Source organism: Phaenicophaeus curvirostris, chromosome 19 (assembly GCF_032191515.1).
Source record: "Phaenicophaeus curvirostris isolate KB17595 chromosome 19, BPBGC_Pcur_1.0, whole genome shotgun sequence".
NCBI lineage: Eukaryota > Metazoa > Chordata > Aves > Cuculiformes > Cuculidae > Phaenicophaeus > Phaenicophaeus curvirostris.
This window is the reverse complement of record NC_091410.1, coordinates 11,721,517-11,743,564: the sequence shown is the minus strand read 5'-3', so window position 1 is coordinate 11,743,564 and position 22,048 is coordinate 11,721,517. Positions and strand designations below refer to the sequence as shown.

General features: G+C 41.8%; 1 protein-coding gene and 1 long non-coding RNA gene across 9 annotated transcripts; one reads left to right on the top strand and one right to left on the bottom strand.

The window, feature by feature from the left end:
* Positions 1 to 4,310: 4,310 nt before the first annotated feature.
* On the top strand, positions 4,311 to 21,419 carry CEP95 (centrosomal protein 95). Of its 8 annotated transcripts, none has more exons than XM_069872754.1 (22): positions 4,311 to 4,405; positions 5,480 to 5,608; positions 6,523 to 6,630; positions 7,497 to 7,610; positions 8,854 to 8,962; positions 9,152 to 9,261; positions 9,972 to 10,106; positions 10,599 to 10,813; positions 10,937 to 11,006; positions 11,672 to 11,718; positions 12,972 to 13,093; positions 13,407 to 13,536; positions 13,708 to 13,822; positions 14,447 to 14,625; positions 14,828 to 14,920; positions 15,788 to 15,938; positions 17,048 to 17,208; positions 17,685 to 17,759; positions 18,267 to 18,419; positions 19,459 to 19,605; positions 19,698 to 19,769; positions 19,840 to 21,419. In XM_069872754.1, the coding sequence occupies exons 1-22, from the start codon at positions 4,312 to 4,314 to the stop codon at positions 20,014 to 20,016; spliced, it is 2,706 nt and encodes a 901-aa protein (XP_069728855.1). In that variant the 5' UTR covers position 4,311; the 3' UTR covers positions 20,017 to 21,419. The 8 variants fall into 8 exon arrangements, with proteins under 8 accessions (XP_069728855.1, XP_069728854.1, XP_069728851.1 ...); XM_069872753.1 differs by having other exon boundaries at positions 13,404 to 13,536; XM_069872750.1 differs by having other exon boundaries at positions 11,615 to 11,718; positions 13,404 to 13,536.
* LOC138728975 (uncharacterized) lies at positions 10,807 to 17,324 on the bottom strand. The gene is made up of 3 exons (XR_011338802.1): positions 17,226 to 17,324; positions 14,453 to 14,586; positions 10,807 to 11,665 (listed from the first exon to the last, which is right to left on the bottom strand). It is a non-coding gene; the product is annotated as an uncharacterized lncRNA (long non-coding RNA).
* Positions 21,420 to 22,048: the final 629 nt, after the last annotated feature.

Here is a 22,048-nt window from a genome sequence, read left to right as displayed (position 1 = left end):
GGAGAAGAGCCCAGCTCCCTCCTCTCCACAACCTCCTTTCAGGTAGTTGGAGAGAGCAATGAGGTCTCCCCTTAGCCTCCTCCAGGCTAAACACCCCCAGCTCTCTCAGCCGCTCCTCATAAGGCCTGTTCTCCAGCCCCTTCACCAGCTTCGTTGCTTTTGTCTGGACTCGCTCCAGAGCCTCAACATCCTTCTTGTGGTGAGGGGCTCTCTAAGATTTATTTTTGAGTTCTAGAAAACCAGCATCCTTTATCAGGCCTGGGCAACACGAGGGAATGATCTCCACCAATTCTGTGCAACGAGACAAGAGCTGGGACCAAATGTATTTCCCACTCACACGTGTCTAAATTTTCCCAGAAATCTTACACATATTTTATTACTTTCCAAGGACTCATTTTAATGTTATTATGAGCTTCACAACAGTCAAAACTCTTGCTAATTTGGAGCTGGCTCCAGCTCTGCCTGACCTTGCATTTGAGACAGGCAGAGACTGCAAACAGAAGTGATTACAGAAGACACATCTGTTCAGAGTAGATCATATGAACACAAGATGTTATCCTCTTCAAAGAATTAACAATGTCTGGGAAAACACTGTTTGAAAGAAAACATGCTGTCACAGGAAACTTCAGTCTAACTTTCAAAAAAATGCATTTATGAATCATGAACCTTTACTTTAAATCAAAAATATTCCACTTTTTGTAATAGTAAATACTCATTGTATCAGCAGCTCCTTGAATGCTTTCTTGGAGCAATGATTCCAGGCTGTTCCTCACTACCTGGGTGCTCTTATGTACCTGGGGATAGAAAGTTACCAGTTTTGCCTTTTGAACCCCCACGGCAGGCCCAGTAAAGGGAGTCACAGGTCACAAAGAGTGCAGGAGTGCATGGAAGGACAGGGCTGCTGAGAACACACGCTCATCACAAACAGCAAATACCTGAAGTACCGTGTTGCTTATCTGCCCTGCTGATGGGCTCACCAGGGAAGCAGTCATGGTGCCAAGCCTGATAATATTCCAGAAACATTTGGACAACACCCTCAAACACACAATGTGAACACCGGGGTTGTCCTGTGCAGGCCCAGGAGTTGGACTCGATGATCCCTGTGCGTCCCTTCCAACTCAGGACATCCTACCTGAGGCTTTAAGCACACAAAAGAAAAGGGGAAGCTCGAAGCATAAATACAAGCAGCCACACTGCCAGGCTGCCTGTCATAAGCAGCGGCCAATGCAAATGAAAACAACATAAGGAAGGAGAAGTGTGGTAGCAGAGCTCTCCCTTTACACCCTCTCACCTTTTAGCAGTCCCTGCTTAAAGGCTTCTCAGAAACAAAATAACATAACTGCATTCAGTGCCCATTTCTTCCCATTTCGGTTCTATCTATTTACACTTCTAGCTTCTACGATACCGTGAAAATATGTTTCCCAGTTTAATTATTTACTACCTGAAAAACATTTCCTTTCATTTTCAACATGTTTCCTGGTAAGAACAAGGGGCATAAATCATGAGTTAATAGAAATGGTGAGTAATAGTTTTCTATTTATTTAATCCCTTTGTGGACGTTAGTACCTCCTTTGTAAACCAAAGCTACAGTCTACCTAATATTTTCTCCTTTAAAAGCAATTCCAATTATCATTGCCATTTTCTCTTTATTGGCAAGAAATGCACAGAAGATCTGGGTCCTTTAGTGAAGGCAAAAAGATCCTTTTGATCTGTTGTTTTGATCTGTTGTGTATTATTATTTCCACGTTATTTTTTTTCCTTTTTTATTTTTTGTGTTGCTGAGAACAGAGCAAGGTTTTCAGAGCAGAGTGCTGTACATTTCCATGTTCTCTGCCTCAGAAATAACACCTCAGTGAGGCTATCTTTGTTTATGAATGCCCACAGCTGTTCCCCCTCAGGAATTCAGAATACTACCTCAATCAATCACTTTTTCCTGTTATTAATTTGGGGTTTTAGTAGCACTTCTGTTTGACCAGCTTCCTCAACGCCACCCCCTGTGAATTTCTCACAGGGGATTCTCCCCCGTCTTTTTCAGCAGGAGTTACTGATCTAATATTGCTTGTTAAAGACTGTTTTTCCAAAATACTCCTTTCAACACCCTATATGTACTGACCGTGAGGGCTTCCTGCTTCTGACAAGTCTGAACAAGGCTTTTGGAAAGGCTGTGAAAAGAGCAAATTGTCCAATTTTTTCTTGTCCCTGCCTACTACCTTTAGCCCAACACAGCTTAGTTTGATTTTTTGTTTGTACATAACTTAGTGGTGCCTGTTCCTGTGCTGTTTAACTTTGCTGAGGTTCTAAAGAAGTTAAAAGACTAAAACAAAACCTCATTCTCTGTCTCGCCTGTGCATGTTTAGTCTGCAGGCAACTCCTTTTGATTTCCTCTTTGAAAAAAAAACTTCCTCATTTTTCTGTCCCACCCCTTTTAAGCTAAATATAATTGATTTTCCTGTGTTCTTTTCTTACTCTAAGCCTACATATGTGAAGCAAATCAACACAGCTGTGTAAAGCTGTGTATTGATAAAATCAAAATCCATCTCCTACTAATTTTTATAGTATTGATATACAGTTGCTTATATGCAGCAAAGCTCTGTTGTGTTCATTAAAGCATTGTGTGTGTCTGGATCATGTATCTCGACATGATGCCTGCAGGCTGTTAGAGCTGACCTTGGCCTTGATGTTTAGTGGCCGCCAGGCATTGTTCTTACAAAGAACTGGGATCCCAGCTGTTGCTCTCATGCCTCAGGAGCTTACAGATAAGGGGCACCATTATTTCTGATTCTGCATGACTTGACGCAATGTGGAAGTTGCTCAGAAAGGAGATAACATTTTCACCACTGAATGCCTCCAAAAACCTGCACTAGCAGCCAGTAATTCCATGTGGTTTGCTAGACAAAACCTTCCATATCTTACTTTTAATGAAGGCTGCATGTGCCCATCACACACAGGAGACATTGTGTAACCCTGCATTCCCCAAGCATCAACCAGTGCTTTGCAAGTTTGCAAATGACACCAAGCTGAGCGGTTCAGTTGACATGCCAGAAAACTAGGATGTCAGCCAGAGGGGCTTGGACAAGCTGCAGAAGTGGGCCCATGTGTACCTCACGAGATTCAACAAGGCCAAGTACAAGGTCCTACGCCTGTGTTGGGGCAACCTCAGTATCCATACAAGCAGCAGGGTGAAAGGATCGGCAACAGCTCTGTGGAGAAGGACTTGGGGGTCCTGGTGGACAAAAAGCTGGATATGAGCCAGCAATGTGCAGTTGTAGCCTAGAGACCAATCGCAGCCTGGGCTGTATCCAAAGCAGTGTGGCCAACAGGGTAAGGGAGACGATTCTACCGCTCTACTTGGCTTTTGTGAGACCTTACCTGGAATCCTGCATCCAGCTCTGGAGCCCTCAGCACAAGAAGGACATGGAGCTGTTGAGTGTATCCTGAGGAGGCCATGAAAATGATATGAGGGCTGGAGTTGTTCAGGTTCTGAGGAGACCTTACAGCAGCTTTCCAGTACTTCAGTGGGGCCTACAAGAAAGCTGGGGAGGGGCTTTTTACCAGGGAGGGCAGGGACAGGATGAGGGGAACGATTTTAAGCTGAAGGAGGGGAGAGTTAGACGAGATCTTGGGAAGAACTGGTTTCCTGTGGGGGTGGGAAGGCCCAGACCCAGGTTGCCTAGAGCAGGGGTGGCTGCCCCATCCCTGGAGGTGTTCAAGGTCGGGTTGGATGGGGCTTGGAGCCCCTGATCCAGGGTTGGAACTGGACGGGCTTTGAGATCCCTTCCCACCCAAACCATTTGGATTCTAAGCAACACTGCACCTCCTACCGGGCCCCACTGCCCCAGTAACACTCGTGCCCAAGAGCCGGCGCCTTGGCCGCTCCACCCTTCCTCTCCACCCTTCCTCTCCCACTCGTTCCGCCGGTGAAGGCCGCGGCCCCTCTCGGGGTGAGGAAGGCGGAACCAGCCCGGGGGTTAACGCGCCGCCATTTTGTGCCGCCACCCACCCTCAGCAGCTCAAACGCTCCCCAGGCGGCACCCGGCGGGGGTCGGGGCAGAGGGAAGCGACACGGCCCGGGGAGGGACCCCGGTCGAGGCGGGGAAAGCGGGAGAGGGCGATGGAGCCCGCAAAGGGGGCGGCGGGGAGCGTCACGTGACCCTCGCGCCGGCTGCCTCACGTGACACCGGCGGGGGGGGGAGGCACGTGACCCGCGCTGTGGCGTGGCGGCGAGGCACGCGCTCGCCCCACGCTCGCGCTGCGCTGACCGGAAGTGGGTGAGAGGAGAGGCCCCGCCCCCCTTCCGGTTCCGCCCGCCCAATGGGAGCGGGAGGCGCCATGACGGGCGGTTCGAAGCCCGCGGCGGGGGCGGTGCCCGCGGCCGTTGGGGCCATGGGAGGCGCTGAGGAGAGAGGTAGGGGCTCCGGGGACACCGATGGGCTGACAGTCCCCGAGAGGGAGGCAGCCGCCCTCCATGCCCTGACAGAGCGGGAGAGGAGAGGAAGCCGCCTTTTCTCCCCCCTCCATCTTCCACCTGGCGGTTCATCCAGGCGCGCTTTGCCTTAAGGATGCCTTTCTGTCTCTTGTGTCTTTCTGAGCTCTTTAACGTAACCCCGCCCACCTCCCCGTGACGCTTTGGGGATGGACGGTGACTGAAGCTGTCTGAGTCAGAGAATCATAGAATAGTTTGGGTTGGAAGGGTCCTTAAAGTCCGTCCAGTCCCCCCCCACCTGCCACGAGCAGGGACACCTCCCACCGGATCAGGTGCCCAAGCCCCATCCAACCTGGCCTTGAACATCTCCAGGGATGGGGCAGCCACAACCTTCCTGGGCAACCTGTTCCAGGGCCTCACCACTCTCATCATGAAGAAGTTCCTCCATATGTCTAGTCTAGATCTGCCCCTCCAGTTTATACCCATTGCCCCTCATCCTATCACTACAAGCCTATGTAAATAGTCCTTCCCCAGCTTTCCTGTAGCCCCTTCAGGTATTGGAAGTGTCAGTCTGAAGCGCAGGAGATGCCTCTTTAACCTTTCCTGCACCTGGAATTATTAAAATGTCAGGGTCAAGTGATTTCTGGAACTGAGTGAGTAGTAGAGTGATGGGAAAACTGTTCCCTGTGTGCAGAAGAGTAAAAATCGTACAGATTAGTTTCTGTTGCAGTAATTGTATAATTTTTCTCCTTCCAAGGAGAGAAAGGGTGAGGGTGACATATCCAAGGATAAGTTGTTCCTTATTCCAGGGATAAGAGTGACTTATCGCTTCTCTAGTAACGTAAAGTCCTTCACCATACTCATTAAAATACCGTTGGGGTGAAAATCCAACCTTAAGAGATCACAGACTACCAGAGATGATGACTTCTTCTCTTCCAAAATCAAATGCTTATAGTGGAGTCAAAACCACTGAAACAGGTTCCATGTTTCACTCCAACCATGTGTTTATTTCTGTCTCTTTCAGTTCTCACATTAATATGTTTTACTTCCTAACAGATTGGGTTGATGTTGCCAATGATCTTTTAAAGAGCTGTCACATAAACCAGCACATAAAGAATCTGTCGGAATGTGGTGCTGATGTGTTTGTTCGTCTTTACGAGTCTATCTTAGGAGAAAAAGTACCAGGTGGGAACCATAATTTCTGAACTTGTTTTTCTTTTCTCAATATATTTTGTAATGAACAAATTCAAGTTTGCAAAGCGTATTATAGATGTCTGGAGTTTTAATGCATTTGTGTCCTTCCAAACACACATGCGATAGTCACTCTTTAAGAAGATTTAAGTAATATTGTCCAAGTTTTGGGGTCGTTCTTTTTTTTTTGCTGGTATGAATGGCAGCTGTGAGGGGAGTTCACTAGTGTAGCTACAGCAAAACTTTTTCTATTGTAAATTAAGCCTCTAAAGCCTAATAGGCACAAGACCTTTGAGGGGTGTGAATCCTCTCATTTCTCTTAAAGAAGTGTTAATAAGTATGGTCTGCTAAGCTGTGGTTTAACTCTGGTTTAACCCAACTCTATTTCACTTCCCTGCATGTTTGCTTTATGGTAAACTGTTGCCTTTCGGAAGTATCGAGACTCCTACCTGCAGCCCTATGGTAGCTGGCAGCTATTGGAGGTGAAGTCATGTTAAATATAAGCCCAGAACTAAAAATCATGTTGCTCCCAATTAATTAGAACACATTGCAGTCCAACAAGGCTCTGACAGGGGAAGAATGGGCCTTAACACAAACTGCAATTCCGATTTGGCATCTGAACTAGGTGCCTGTGCTAGAGGGAAGAAGCAAAAATGCTTTAGTAGTCTCTGTTCTTGATTTTAATACTGACGCTGATAAAATCCTCACATATTCCAGGGGGGTTCTATGTTTATGTTCAGTATTTATAAAAGATTTCATACAACCATGTGATAGTTGGTCTTTTCACCGAGCACACAAGGTATTGAAAAAATACTAACTTGTAAGTGGAAGTCTAAGTAGCTTAGCCAAAACATCTGCAACTAGCTATCTATTTAGATAGCCTAAAATCTATTATTTATTTTTAATAGATTTCATAGCTACTCCTAGAAGCCAAGAAGATGATGCACATAATGTACAAGCAGTAATAGATTCCCTGGCACTGGACTATTTGCAGGTCAGCTTGTCACACATCACTGGTAAGTACTGGTTTTCACCAGCTGAATGTCTGTGTGGTTTAATTTGAACATTTTGTAAGAACCATGTGTTATAAAACAGGCTTTCCTGCTGTCATCTAAATGCTGAACCTTTGCCTTGGATATCAGATTATAAATAAATAGCAAACAGAGAATAAAGGAAAGCTGCCTTGTATGACACAGACCTGTAAGAAACGTTAAAGTTAGCAATCAATCATACTTCACTTGTCTGCTAAAGCGTTACCTGCAGTGTATTAAGTGTATTACTGGCTCAGTACTTTTCTGTATAAAGTTCAAGCTTGGAGACAGTTTTAAAACACAAGCCTTGAGTTTCGAATTGTTATTGAACTGTTAAAAGTTGGTGAGTGAGGACTTGAACCCTGTTGTGTCTATTCTTTGTGTGCAAGTAGTAGCTTTTATTGACTATTCACATCTCCAGTCTCACATAACATAGCCTGCAAAGGATGAAAACTGCTTGCTTGTTATGAATTGCCTCTTTCCAATTTGGAACCTGGACTGTAGGCTGGTGTTTGAAATCCTGCCTGCCAGTCCGTAGACTTGGTTCATGCTGTGGCTACTAGCCATAAGAAAATATGGAATACCAACTGTCTCTGAATATTTTTCTGATTTTATTTTTTTTGTGAAGCAGGTATAAACTTCCAGTTACTAGAATGGAAAATATACAACTTGAAGGAACTTTTAAAGTAGCTTTAGCTTACTTATATAGCCATAAATGTGCCATCACTTGTCCTCTGAGCTGACACCTTCACGAGAATTTCTGAGCACTCTTTTCCAGAAAACTCCTGCTCTTGAGAGTTTTTCTGCTGTGCAGTACTGGTTGTTAATATGTGGCACTACCTTCTCTTAAGGTGAGAACATTGTGAAAGGAGAAAGAGAATCTATCAGAAACCTCCTTGAAATATTTGATGGTTTGTTAGAGTATCTTACAGAAGAAGTCAGTGAATCTTCTTCTCAGAGTAGAGGTGAGTAGACAAGTGTCCTAGATTAATGATTCTGTTCTGCTGTTGCTGTATTATGGACAGTTTTTTTCCATTTATCTGCTATAAAGAGAGATTGCTGAGGGCTTAGGTTCTCATGACCATAGTTCTTAGTGTTTGTGGATGGAATACAGCTCCCACAACAGGTACAAACTGTTTCTTTGCTCTTTTCCCCACTAGCAGCTATAGGGAATCAATCCATTGGAAAATGTAAGCTTTGCAAAACCTTGCTTTAGGATACACAAAGTGTTTCCACTGTAATAAGGGTTTATTTGGTGGTTTTGCCTTATTTATAACCCTGAAAATGCAGAAGAGGAGAGGCTGAAACTGGCCATGGAGGGAGGAAATTTCAGTGGCCAGACTGACTATTTACATTTCTCATTTTCATAAACAATAATGATAAAACAGAGAACTTACTTTCTCTAAGACTTGTTAAAAGGCAAGAACTGCAGGATACAATCTATCCGCTTTGCTTTTGTGGCAGAAGCCTGCTCCAGACAATTTCATGCTCTGTTAGTATGTTGCTTTTCAGCTTGTAAGTCAAATGGCTTATGGTTAGGACTTAGGGAAGGAAATGTTTACTTAAATTGGAGCAACAAGCAAATGTCCCCTGTACTTATTAGGAGACAAACAGGGCCATGACTTAATCTGTCCTGTGAAGTGGGTCTTGGGAGCAGATCTATAGCAAGGGCTATTTTGAGGAAAATGCTAAGCAGGGGAAGAGAAGCTGCTTAGCCCTTCAGAGGCGTCAGACTGAGTACTGGTCTTCCTATCTTAAAGCTGATAAGAACTGTCCTCACTGGCTGTTGCCCTCTGTGAGTAAAGGGGAGAGCACTTGGTGGCTCCAAGTGAATGGCAGGAGGGCAGTAGCAATTTTCTGTGCCTGTACTTCTGCTTTTCCCATCTCTCAGACTGCCAGGGCTGCCACCCAACAGGAGTCAGTGGCCCGAGTTTTCCAGTTAAGCACAGGATTTAATACTTCCGAGGAAGAAGAAAGGGGTTATTTATAATTGAAGCAACAGAGTATGTGATAGTTGTATCTCTTTTCAGAGATTACCATAAAAGTTGCTTCCCCACCCCGAGGGGGCATTATATGTCATTGTTTTAGATATCATAATTATCAAGTTTTGTTACACTTAAATTGTTTTGATGATATTGGCAATAATACCTGTTAGTTAGTAGGTAGAAGTATTTTTCCTGAAAATAATTGCCTCTTCCATATTAACAGATGAGGCAAATGTGCTATCCAATAATGAAATTCAAATTGCATCTCAAGAGCAGCTGGGAAGCAATGCTGGACAACTTCCACAGCCTTCAATATTCTCATCAGGTGAAGGGTAAGAATGATTTATCTTCATGACTACTACACTGGTTTGTTTTGAAGAAGGTGGTCCTCTTATGTCCTACAGTATAATTAATAGCTAGCTACCTGAAGCTGAGTTGCCACTCTTCTGCAGCTCCATCTTGTGGACTGAAGGGGCAAAGATTTTTAAAGTAAATATTCTGTGGTTTTATGTTCCTCTTAGGTCCCAGTCAGACTTTTCTGTTCCATCTTCTGATGTAGATGGATCAGAATCTACAAGTGAATTGATTAAACTTGGAGATACTGCTTATTCATTTTCCAAGAGAAAGGAAGGTGAGTTTAGGTGAAAGAAATTAAGACTACTTTGTGGTAACATTTCTAGGCCTTTTTGTTGTTATTTTTTTCTTAAGTTACTTCTTTCAGACAAATACTTTGTTTTAAATGCTTTACATCTCCCTCCCTCTAAAAAAACCCCAACCCACAATAAGAAAACACACCCGCAGTTGATCTAGCTGAAGTTAAAAAGTAGATTTCAGACACTGTTTTTCCATGACTCCTGGGCTACGTTAGTTGAATGAAGGTTTTTTGTTTGACTTCTAATTCAGTTCTCCCTACAAAAGCATTTTATTTTTGTTCAATAGAACAAGATTTCTAAAGCCTTTGATTTACTTCATTTATTGCAGTGTAAAATGTATTATTTAAGGCTGTAAAAAGACTTGTAAGTTCATTCTTACAGAAGACTTGTTAGGCGTTTGTGCCACTTAAAAACGATGGGTGGCTCTGAACAAATAATTTGCAGACTGCTGAAATAGCATCCAGTCTTATTTCCTGTTTTCCTATAAGTATTTCTGTTCTCAAAGTATAAAGAAATAATATGAATCATGACTTTTTTATTGCCTAGAATTACAAATAGAAATTCAACAGACCTATTTTAATCACAGTAAGGATTGCTAACATCAAGATATTAACATACCAAACCTGAATATTGTCCATCTAAATGGCGAGATGCTTTTAGTTCTTAATTTGTCGAACACCACTTCTAGAATTCCAGTTGCCTGAATTGTTACCAGCAGAAAAGGACAAGGGGGTGGAAGAATCTGAAAACTCAGAGGCTGTTGCAACATTACCTAAACGCTTCTCTGAAACGGAAGGGACCGTGGTAAAGGAAAAGGAAGATGGTGAGTATTCATTCTTCCAGTATCTCACCTGCCTGATTTTAGCTAAGGAATGTCTCTGGTCTCTGCCCACTGTGGCTCTGTCATTGCTTAGAATTCCCGCATGCAAGCAGGCATTCCCCAGCACGTAGCTAAAATGACTCTAAGGAAGATAACAGCAAATCAGAAGCTACTTACAGTTATACACAGAGCTACACCCATGCAGTATGACAGCGGTATATTCATATATAAACATGCATATATCCAGTCATGAAAAACCTGGTGCTCTAAGGAGAGCAGTGAGATGGGGAGGGCCTGCGTATGTGTTTCTGTAAACAGAAGAAAAGTAACATTATAAGGCATGAAATACTACAGTACTGTTCTATGTAATCCTGCAAAGATGGCAGTTGACATTAGATATTGAAATACGTACACCTAATACTTACGGAGAATATATGAAACTAGCATTCTGCTTCCACAGATAACACTTAAAGTTGTTTGTATTCATCTTCTAAGGATCAATGGAGTCTGTTTGTACCACTGAACCTCAAAAAGAGGGTTTGAGTGCCAGTGCGACAAAACTTGGGGAGCCTATACAGCAAGCTATTCCTTTGCTACCACCATTTCAGCCTTCAGAAGCCAGACCTCTTTATCCTATATGGAGAGGTTATCAGAGCTCAGCCAGCCAGTCAGGAACTTTGGCTAATGGTCAAGGACTGAAAATTCCTGCTGTAAGTAAAAAACCTATCCTTTGATACATTACTTTTAGTGCTTTCATTTTAAAACCTAATGCATGACCTTCCCGGCAACGTTCTCCTGTGAATTTGTAGGAAACGTGTTGCTTTGTGTTTCAGCTTGAAAAGTCACTTACACAAAAATCTGAAGATGTTTCTGGTAGTCTTCCTCTATCAAGGAAAATCCCTGGTGAGAGAGAATTTTGTTTCCTATAGGGTAACTCTGAAGTGTCAAATGTTTCATTTATTTCTGTTGGCACTGCAAGAAACATGAGTTTGAAACTAATACTGCATTTTTTTTTTAACTTGGGCACAAGTTCATATTTCTATCTCTGTTTTATAAAGAAACAAAAATAGATTATTTTTAAGACATTCACTGTGATGGAGAAAAAATAATCTGTGTCCCTACTCCAACTCCTCTTAGTTAATCCAGTTAAGATGTGCCTATACTATGGAAATCTCTTCTAGCAGATAATTCCCATGGCTGAGCTTATTCTCAGCAGAGAAACATGGACCAAACAAGGCAGTTTCAGCTCTAGGAAAAAGCCATTAACTGCTATTGTAGAAAAGGTTTAGAAGTTGGTTTTCAGTGCTTAGTTTCTCTGTTGCCTGGGAAACGCTGCTTACCTTTCCAGTTTCCATAGCGTTCCCATGACACTGAACATTGAAAACTTGAGAAATTACCAAAATGAATGTCACAATTGTGTAAGCACAGTTGCTTTGTCATTCTGTTCTCTTTGAATAATCTGGTTCCAAAGGCCATGGATCACAGATTTTTTCAGTTGTTCCGCACATTAGTAGGCACAGTGCAGTCTGTACCATCAACTGATGCTTCTCTGTCATCTGCTTCTGCAGTGGGAGAGGAGGTGGCATCAAGTGAAGCTGAGGACAATGTGGCAAAGGTAGATGTTACATCTTTACCTTATTTGTGGAAGTTCAGTCAATATTTTTGGATTTACTCTTAATTTTCCTGATACCTTCTGGCACTTCTGGGCTTTTTTCAAACCTGCTTTTGGCTTGCTTTCTTCAGTACACAGTCAGTGATGCAATGTTGTCAGACTATGACTATGTATAGTTTCTAAGTCACGTCAGTTCTTCTGGGAGCTGTTTGCTCCAAGAAGTAAAATTGCCAGTACCTAATTTATCTTAAGCAACCACTTACTACTTATCTTAGTTTTAATCAAAGATTTATAAACTGCAAGAGTATTGTCACATCCTTTCTATGTATTTATCAGTATTCTAAATAAGTAAGAATTTTGGCTTTCTGGGTTTGTTCAGACTCCCAGGACAACTCAGATTTCACTCCCACCCTAAACATCACTGAACTGTCTGGCTATATTCTTTCATTTCATTTCCTTGCGTTGTCCTTTCCTTTTCAAAAACTAAATAATGCAAAACCCACCAAGTGATCAGCAGATGCCATCCTGTGCTTGTAGAAACATGTTTATATAGGAAGCTTCTTGCTCTTGAAAACACCTTTTTGCCTTCTGCAACCACAAGAGGTACTCACAGGCTTCATTTGTTCCAAAAGTTTCAACAGCCTTTATATCTACATTGTCAGTTTAAAACATTGTCTCTGATTCAAAACTAATTTTCCATTGGTGTATTTGCAAGTAGATGCATGCCAACCCCAAATTACTCTAGTTTGATATGTTACCAAGCAGTACTAAACTAGTTTAACTAAATGGCAGAAGGGCCTAAGTGTTTCCTTTGAGTTTGCTGTGAATTGCAGCTTAGTCTGTACTCAATGAGGTTCAGCTTGCTCGCATTACTTGGCATTAGTCCCAGGGTAATGAGGTAGCGTGGAGGATACTCATGTAACTTAACCTAGATCTTGCTGTTCTGATTCGGGGGCTTAGCTGGAGATGAGTCTTGAACTGATCTTCTATATTTCTCCTAGTCTGTTTCTTTAAACACCTAATCCTCTAAAGCACACTTTTTTCAGTCGGGGTTGGGACAGAACTACTTTTTTTTTTTATTAGATATATGCGCATATATATATGTTATATATATTATATATATTTTATATATATATATATAAAATTGCAGGGTTTGAGATGGTTCTATGGTCCCTGCTCACATGATCTATGGTATTTCTGACCCTTACTGTGAAGATCTTGATAAAATCTTAATTTATTCTTGTTTATTTTCCAAGGTTCCTCGCGTATATGGGACCTCTACATCTGCTTCCTCCTCACATGAAAACCCCTCACTGTGCACTGACCAAGTAACACCGACTCCAATACCTGAATCTAGATACCTGCCTAGAAAGAAAAGGCAAGTACAGTCTTTTGGTGCTAAGCCAACCTAGCACTTCGATTTACACGGCCACCCAGGTGCACTGCCCCCCATCCTCCTTTAACGATAAGATCTCGTTCTCCTCAGCTGCACAACAGCGAAAGATTATTTGAACAGGAAGATTTCCCATTTCTCTTGACATATATGCATTTTCTTAAATATAGTTATAGGCATTTACACATTCAGCATAAAAATGTGTTTATGGGAAAAATGAACTGGAATTGTACAAAGTAATGCTTGTTTTCAAGTTTTTAGAACAGAAGTGAAATCTGTTTGTTTTCTGTTTTAGCAGATATGAAAATTCTACCACAGATTCACTTGAAGAGTCTCTTTCCCACAGAACAACAAAGGAAAAGCAATCTGAGCAAAATCTTCAACGAGTGTCAGAAAAACTCTCCCGCCAGTTAAATGAACTAGATTTAGTAAGTTAAATTGATACGTTGTATCTGAGCAATCTGACCTTAGTCATAATAGTGGAGAGAATGAGAATATACACTTAATATTGATTAAAAGGATAGCTAACACCTGACTTTAGACAGTTCTAAATTTTGAATGAATTATTGAACCTGACCCCCCCCAAATCTATCCAATAGATGTTAAAGAGCGCTTTGGGTGGGCACACCCGAGAAGATGACTTGACAGATGACGACAGCCTGTCTCAGCACAGTGACAGTGTCATGGATTATCGCCGAAGAAAAGCCAAGCGAGGTAACAATTTTTATGCTAGCCAAGTATTAGGATGGAAAGAAATATAAAAAAAAATTCCTTCTTACCTAAAGTTGATCCCTGGAACTACTCGTAGTTACTAAGTTTTATATTGTTATTTCACTTATATTTTTGTCTTGGATCCAAACCTGCACAACAGTAACAGAATTACAAGTAAGTTCCCATTTAACACTTAAGTAGCCATGGTAAAACCTTACTAAAAAGTCAAAGCAGATGCAGCTGCAGTAAAAAATGTTCAGAAAGAAGGGGGAGGGACAGAATATAAGCTCATTGATAAGACTGTGATTCTAAAATGAGGGCCTATTCACCGTACACTTCACTGCAGATTCTTCTGTGCCAAACACAGCCAACACCTACTGTGTATATCTTACGTATTGTGCAGTATATAAATTGGTGGCAATATATTAAATAACCACTCTATTTGTCCACTAGGCTATAAAACTATCTTATAGCTTGATGTAATCCACATGCATAACATTATAGTGCAAGATGGAGCCGTTTGTGACCCTGGCTTATAGACAGTCTCTCATCTTGAGCTACCTTTAGTTGTCTTTGCTAGAGGTGTTTTTTGTTTTGAGTTAGATACCTAATCGCCTTTCCTTACAGACACACCTTATCTAAGGTACCAAAGCAGACCACGATCCCTTTCTCCATCCTCACCTTCATCTCAGCATCAACTCTTTTCTGACTTGGAAGATAAACTCTGCAGTAATGGAACAAGCCGAATAAGGAAAATACGCAGCCAGCTCCAGAAAGAAAGGGATGATAGAATGAAAAAAGCAAAGGTAATTTCTATGTTAGACCTATTGGTCATTCTTACAGGTAGTTACACTCTTCTCCTAGCTGAGGAGAAGACGACCCCCCAGATTTTGCAGAATGGGTTTAGAGTGGGAGGAGCTACTCTGACCCATACACCAAACAAGTTAGGGAGGTGGTTGTATGGACTGATTATTTTCCCTGAAAAGTCCTCTCATTTTAATTTCCTAGATGGTTGCTAAAGCTTATGAAGATGAACTTGGAATTTATGAAGCTAGGGAGAGGCTTAGACTTTCTAAGCTCAGAGAAGACATCAGGGAGATGGTAGGTGATGCACCAAGTGATTGTGGATTATGTTTGGCTTTTAAATTTGTCTAGATAATCTGTCAAGACACTGAATGTGTCTTCTGGGGACAAAAACCTCCTTGACTTCGTGTCATAGTTACAGCAGTGTATGCTACTAAAGTAGTAAACAGGAGGACAGCTTTGCCTGAGGTAGATGGAAGAACCGAGGGACAAGTAGTTTTAGAAGGTTCAGCACTTCTGTGTATTTAGAAAAACACCTGTTCTCACAGGTAACTCACCACCACGTTTTTCACATGGTAACTTCAAAACACTCAGATTTAAAGAAGTAAAGCCGATCACTTCTGTAGACTGGCCTGAACTTCATAGATAGGCTCTTCTTCAAACACATCCCCACCAGCTGGGTTAGAAGATTGGAGCCTCTGTATGCTGTAGGCCATCTGCTTAATATTGTCAAGGTCTTTTTTAACTACTCTAAAAGCTGAGTTTGTGCAAGGATGATTCTGTAACATTATGAATATGGAAAAGAGTTTTTTGCTACTTTCTTACCTACTTCTGGAACAGCAAAAAACCTAAGCTGAAAAGCTTGGTCATACCAATGTCACACCAATGCACACTGCGCTGGCCCTTCTCACCTTTGCAGAAGCAGCCCAGAGGCTGCTGCAGGAACGTTTAGTGCTGCAGAAGAGCTGAGGTTATGCAAGAGTGAGATTTAGCCTTTATTTGAACCCTGACCTGCATTTCTGGCCTTCTGGAGAATCCAGGTCTATATGTCCAAATGCTTATTCTAAAGCTTCAAAGACATTTAAGTTCTGATATCCAAACTGTGATCTATCAGTCTATATCTTCTCATACCTGTTCTCCATCTGTTTTACATCTGCTCCTAAGGAACAAGAATACAAAGAAAACATCTTTAAAGAACCTCCAAAAATGCCTCAGCCAGTGAAAGTTTATTCTAGAAAAACCACACCTCAGAATCCCAAATACAGCCAGTGGATTCCAAAACGAGGGACTGTGAAGCCAAAGAAAGCAGCTCCAAGTAAGAACTGCAAAACTATACTTGGTGGAAAACTGGCATCTTTTGAAAGCATGTGTTGAACTCCAAGAATAAAGGCATTAGTCCAACATATACCAGTCAGCTGTAGCATTTTCCCCTTTTTATGACCTCTGTAAGTCTGGAGTTTTGTTAGAGGAGATAATGCTTAAAGTAAATGTAAACCACCAATGCATAATCAAAACTGTGACCCATTTTCTACCTCCTTAAAACCCCTTGGATTATTTTCAAGGCCTGTTTCCATTACTGCTACTCCTGTGCTTGCTTCATGATAGTCTGAGCTCAGTAGGGACTTTTTCCCCCCCCCCCTCTTTTTCTGAGGGTGTATCAAATGTCAAACTGGGCTTTAGCTTGAGTGGGTTGGTGCTGAGCCATGGGCAGGTAACGGAGCAGAATCTATCGATTGATGTCATCTTCCTTTCAAGCCCCTGCCATGGTGATTTTAACACTGCCGCTGGTTTTTCTGAGCAGGTGATGCTCCAACAACAGCCAACACAAAAGTATAGGCTCGATTTTGGTAGAAGGCCTTGTACATGCTTATGAATAAGATCCCGGTATAATCCCCTACATCACTGAATGCTGCTTGGGGACACTGCCTGGTTTTTTTTCAGTGTTTAAAGTCTATGTACCTGGTTAATACCCATTCATTTCAACTTCCCATCATCTTTTTAAGCTAGAAAGATCAAAGATGTAATAAGAATGAGCTGGTTGCAAACCAGCTTATCTTCCACCTTTTTACTTGACCGTGATCTCTCACGCATTAGCGTTATTTTAAGTTACTGCAGCCAGTGAGAGAGAGAGATAAAAAAAATCACTGTTACGGTCAGAACCATTTGAAGGAAGAAGGGGAATCTTGTCTTAATTGGATATGGTGGCAGGAGGGAAGTAACACCTGAGCTATAAAAGAATCCTTCAGCAAAAAAACCCCACAAAAACTTGGGATCGCGTTATCCACTGTTATGTCCTGCTGGGTTTAGCTTGACAGTGTGGCAGCTGTAGGCTGCATTCGACATCAAATATTTCGTCACTTAAGCTGACAGTCTCTAGAATTTACCACTAATTGTGTTCTGCTTTCATCTATCATTACCTTGTAGTGAAACTAAGAGATGGTGACCTCCTGTCGCAGCTACTGGAAGAGTTTCCCCACCTACATATTTCCCAACATACTATGAATAAAATGTGGCAGCAGCAGCGTGCGCACATGGAACAGCTTAAAGCAGCTTCCAGCACAAGTAGATCAAAACTCCAAAATGAAGTGAGCATTCTTCTTACCTTCTAAGCGTCAGCAGGGATAGTGCCTGTGGCAGAACAGCAGACGTCGGTTTGCACCGCGTAACAAAAATATAAACGTAATAAAATCATCCTGACTCTGCACCACAGATGTTGTGTGGATGCTCGCGTGAAATGTGTAACGATGTTTATCTGAGCTTGGTTAAATTGGGATGTACAGATCTGGACTTTTTAACAGCCACTTGAATATAATGTTCTTTTTTTTATACTAATTTATCTAGTACTGCCTAGGATTGCTATTGCTTTTTAAAAAGCATTTTGTAGTTTAAAGTGCTCATTCTCAACAGTCTTTAATAGTTAACAAGATACAAAAGTTGACTAACTGATGGTAACTCAACACAACCAACCCCACAGCAGAGGGGCCACATTTAAAACTCCTACACACAACTGCCTGTCCCGCAGAATGATGGAAATAATTAAGCTTTTTTTTTAAACTTCCAGGTTCAACAAGCCCTGAAGAAGCATGAGCTTCTTGTTGCAATTATGAAAAAAGATCAAGACCATAGAAAGAGGCTGGTACGTTCTTTGAAGGATATTTGTTACACAATACAAAAAAAAAAAATCACGTTCAGCAAGCTTGAATGCTTATTTCCTGGTCTCTGAAAAAGAGGCTTTTTGTCTTATGATGATTTTATGCCTCTTGAGTAGCTGTGGTCTCAAATGCCGTGTAATCCGTTTGCTGCTTGGCTACTGAGGGCATGGGAATGAAATATTGTGATTATTGCACTGCACTGTTGCTTGAAAAGCGCAAATTCTAAGGATGTGCAAGGAGGAGAAACTTGAGGCTTCTGGTGTTGCTGATGTTGGCAATGCCAACTCCTTCATTACAGAGTGTCCTGGATGGCACCACTTTGCTAGGTCAGCAGTGATCAAAGCTTTAGACCATAAATGCTGTGTAAAATCGGGGTGGGGAGAAGGCCCTTAGTAAAGGGCCCTGTTTAATTAGCAGTGATTAACAAAGCTTTGCCTGCAGCAATATCTACTGGAAGCTTGGTGGCCTAACAGCTTCTCTTCTCCATTTAGCAAGAACTTCGGCAACGTATCTACCGCCAGAAGTGGGCTCAGAATAAAGTGAGAGAGAAACACCAGCAAATTGCTCGAGCCAGGAGGTACTATGAAGATTACCGGGTTCAGTTGCGTGCCAGGATGATGCGGGCAAGGACACGGGAAGAAAGGGTAAGTATGGGATGTCTTGCTCTGCAAGTGAGCAGTTATTTCTTGTTCAGAGCCCAGCGCTAAGGACCCACGGTCTGGTAGTTCCAATAACAGCACAAGTAGACAAACACGGAGCCCAGGAGCCAGGAATAAATGGTTGGTCAGTCAAGGCCACAGATGATAAGGTTTTGTCTTGGGAAACAGACACAGTTGAGGGCAAACCACTGTAAAACAAGAGAGGCTGCTTATGGGGTTAAGAGACAGAGAAAGGGAGAAATATCAGTATGGAAAAACAGCTGGTAACATTAGAAATCGGGGAAAGGAGTTTTCAGAAATACAAGGATTAAGAAGTTGTTCCTATAGTTACTATCCAAAGAAAACAATCTAAATCTTCAGTTAAGGGAACTATCAAAAAGACAGCTTTGTTTAACAAACATAACTGCATAACAAAGTGGACTTTTTGACAGATACAATCTCTAGTTAGGGCTGGACATCAGAGCTAAGGAAAGCGAGTAGAGTTATTACACTTTGCAGCAGCAGATAGACAATTCTCACCTTTTAAAATAAGACAAGTTCCGTGCATAATCCTTTGCTGGCAATTGGAGACCCGTTTGCCTCGGGTGAGTTTTCTGTGGTACAAACGGGAAGGCTGAGCACAGGCTGGATTTCCTGCTATTGGAAACCTGGATGAAGGTCCTGAAGTTTGATGACCGAATGCCGGGTGGGCTGTAAATCACAGCGCAGGTTCAAAGACTCTGGCTTTGCCTTGTCGGGTGTCTGAAGTGATTTTAAAACTGTGATACGCATTTTCTGTTCTAGCCCCTTAATCAATTGACAGAGAAAACTTATTTCTCTCTCAGAATTTCAGCTGACTAATAGAAATGCAGCTCGGCTCTAGCTGTCCTACCGCTAGGTACATATCAATGAGCTTTTTCATGGGCAATGACCGATCTTCACGTGATCACCATCCCATCAAGAGAGAAAGCAGCTGGAAAATGTAAATGTATACCTAAGAGTTTCTTAGAAGGTTTTAGTTTTGCTTTTTTTTAATTGCTGGCAGATATTTAAAAGCTTATTTGAAGAAGGCTTAGAAATTCAGAGGCAAAGACTGAAGGACCTGAGGGCATATGCTCAAGAGAAGCGTGCTGAGCAAAGGCGAGAGCATCAAAATGAGTTGGAGTCTATGGAGAACTATTACAAAGATCAGGTAAAGCTTCATCTGCATCAAAGGCAGTTAATATTGTTTACACAATATTTCCTTTCCTTAACTGGTTCAACTCAAATGCTTGTTGTGCTTAGTTTTCCATGCTAGCAGAAGCTTTATCTCAAGAACACCAAGAAATCCAAACCAGAGAGAAAGCACAAGTACAAGTAAGTGTTGTTAACGTTGTGTAACCGTCTTCTTTTCACGTGCCGTGGCTAACGCCTGCATTTCCCTTAGATGCTACGGAAAGCAAAAAGAGAATTGAGATCAAGGATGGAAAAGGAAATTCAGCAACTGCAAGCAGCAATAATACAGAGCGATGATGACACCTTTTTTCGAGAACTGGAAGCAGACAGACTGAAATCTCGACTGCAGATGGCTTCCTTTCAGTACAGCAAAAGCAGTTTCTTGTAAGGTTCATGGTAAATAGCACTGCAGTCCTCGGGCTGAGATGGTGAGAATCCTTTAGAGCTGCTCTAACAGTGTGGCTGTTTTTCTTAGAACTGTGTCATTGGGATGTGTCAGAGGGGCATCTGTTGGTGTCGGGAATCTCTACAGCACTTTTAGCATTACAAATAAAAGTTTTTAAACTGCTTTTTACCTTCTTAGTAGAAGAATTCCTGCTTAAAATTGCAGGTGAGAAGTGATACAGACATACTGGAATGAACAGCATTGCACATGCAACAGTCACCGCTTGCCAGGAGATGGTGTCTGTTTGGGAAGTGACAACACACTCGCTGAATCAGGATTCGAGCGCTGGGAAGGAAAAAAGATCTAAGCAGGGGTAAAAAAGCCCCCAGCAGCTGGAGAGGCTTCCTTTACAGATTAAACCCAAACCATTCTCTGAATCTAAACAAACCAGCTGGCTCAACTTAGAGCCTGGTACACTTCACTTCAAAAAAAAACCAAACAAATCAACCCCCCGAAAACATACACTGAAAAACCTCCACAACACCAGAAACCCTGACTTCCTTAACAGTCATTTGCCAAGAGCTGCTATACGCAGGGACAACATTTACATGTAGGAAGGCACCACGTTTTAGGTATTTTCTCCTGAAACAAATTACTTAAAAATGATATTGTTACATTTTAAAGTAAATATTTAATTAAGAAAAACTTAAAACTTTTAAAACCGTTGATGCTGTGACAGTGCAAACAGCATACAATTTATTGCTCGACTTCTGCATGGGTACATACATTAAGTACTTAAAAACCATTTTATACAGATTTTTTTTTTTTGTTAAAGCTCATGTAACAGCTGGGTGAAAATACAATGATATCGATGCTAAAACACTCTGTAATAAATACAATGGAAACGATAAACTAAGAACTGTCAGTTTGTGGAAGAGTAATTACACTTGTATAAACTAATTACAGCTACAGACAGAGCTCTGAGGAGGTGGTAGAGCCAGAAACCTACTACATAGTGTAAAGTACAACCGATGGCACCGGTTAACTACATGGTGCTGTTTAAAATCTGAAGCAGCTGGAGCGCGCTACGTGAAGCTGTACAGCGCATACTTGTGATAGAGAAGCGAAGCTTTTCCTTCCATCAACGCAGCCAGTTTAAAAGCACCAGAAGTTCAGATGTAGTGTTGCAGGACAAGGATTTAGAAACGGCTTGTGTGCTCTGGACTTTAGTACAACACAAAAATTTGGTACAAATAAATCAGTTTAGGGAAACTGAAACTATGTGCAAAAAAAAAAAAAATACAATACATACTGTACAAAGCACCATTACAAAACTCTTTACACCGAGAAATTAAATCCTCTGAAACTCGACTGTGTTCTGTATATTTGAAATCTACAAAAGTCACTGTTCATAATTAAACATTCATAATGAAAAGCAACAGCATAAAACCATGATGTGACATCTCTCTAAAACAACTAAAGACCGGATAAAGTAAAACCCAGTAAGAGGGACGCGTTGAAATAAATATTCACATTAATCATGGGGTGAAAGTCCAAGGTTAAAATGCAATATTAGGCTTAGCACCTTTCTGAGGGGAAAGTAGCTGACACGATCTTGAAACTAAATTTTGCAAAGGAATCAACTCTTGAACATTTTTATCCGAGAGGCGATGAGGTGCTTTAGTTAAAGCTCTCAGTTGTTATGAAGGTAGAAAGGCACTCAAAATACTCGCTATGTTCTTCCTCATTTGTCAGCTATGGAAAGTCAAATGTACGTAGTTTAGTTTTGCCTAGAATATATTAAATTTACAATATTTATTTGTGGCAGTTAAAAAAATTTCTCTGTGCCATATCAAAACGTTTGGTAGAACAAACACGTACGGCTAAGGCTGCTGTGAAAGTGAATGGCATTTATCAGCTGAGCTAGAGTCTATGTTGTGCAGAGCTGTCTCCTTCCTCCTCAGCAATGACTTCTGATGCTCAGAAGGTCTCCCAGCCCCACCGGGCTGGCGGGGAGAAGGTTCCTGGGAGCAGG

Bases quoted from the DNA above. Each gene is read 5' to 3' on its own strand.
- CEP95 (XM_069872748.1), top strand. From the start codon at position 4,312: ATGGGAGCGGGAGGCGCCATGACGGGCGGTTCGAAGCCCGCGGCGGGG. The intron at 13,823-14,446 runs GTAACAATTTTT...CTTTCCTTACAG, and splicing joins CCGAAGAAAAGCCAAGCGAG to ACACACCTTATCTAAGGTAC. The intron at 15,939-17,047 runs GTAAGAACTGCA...ATTACCTTGTAG, and splicing joins GCCAAAGAAAGCAGCTCCAA to TGAAACTAAGAGATGGTGAC.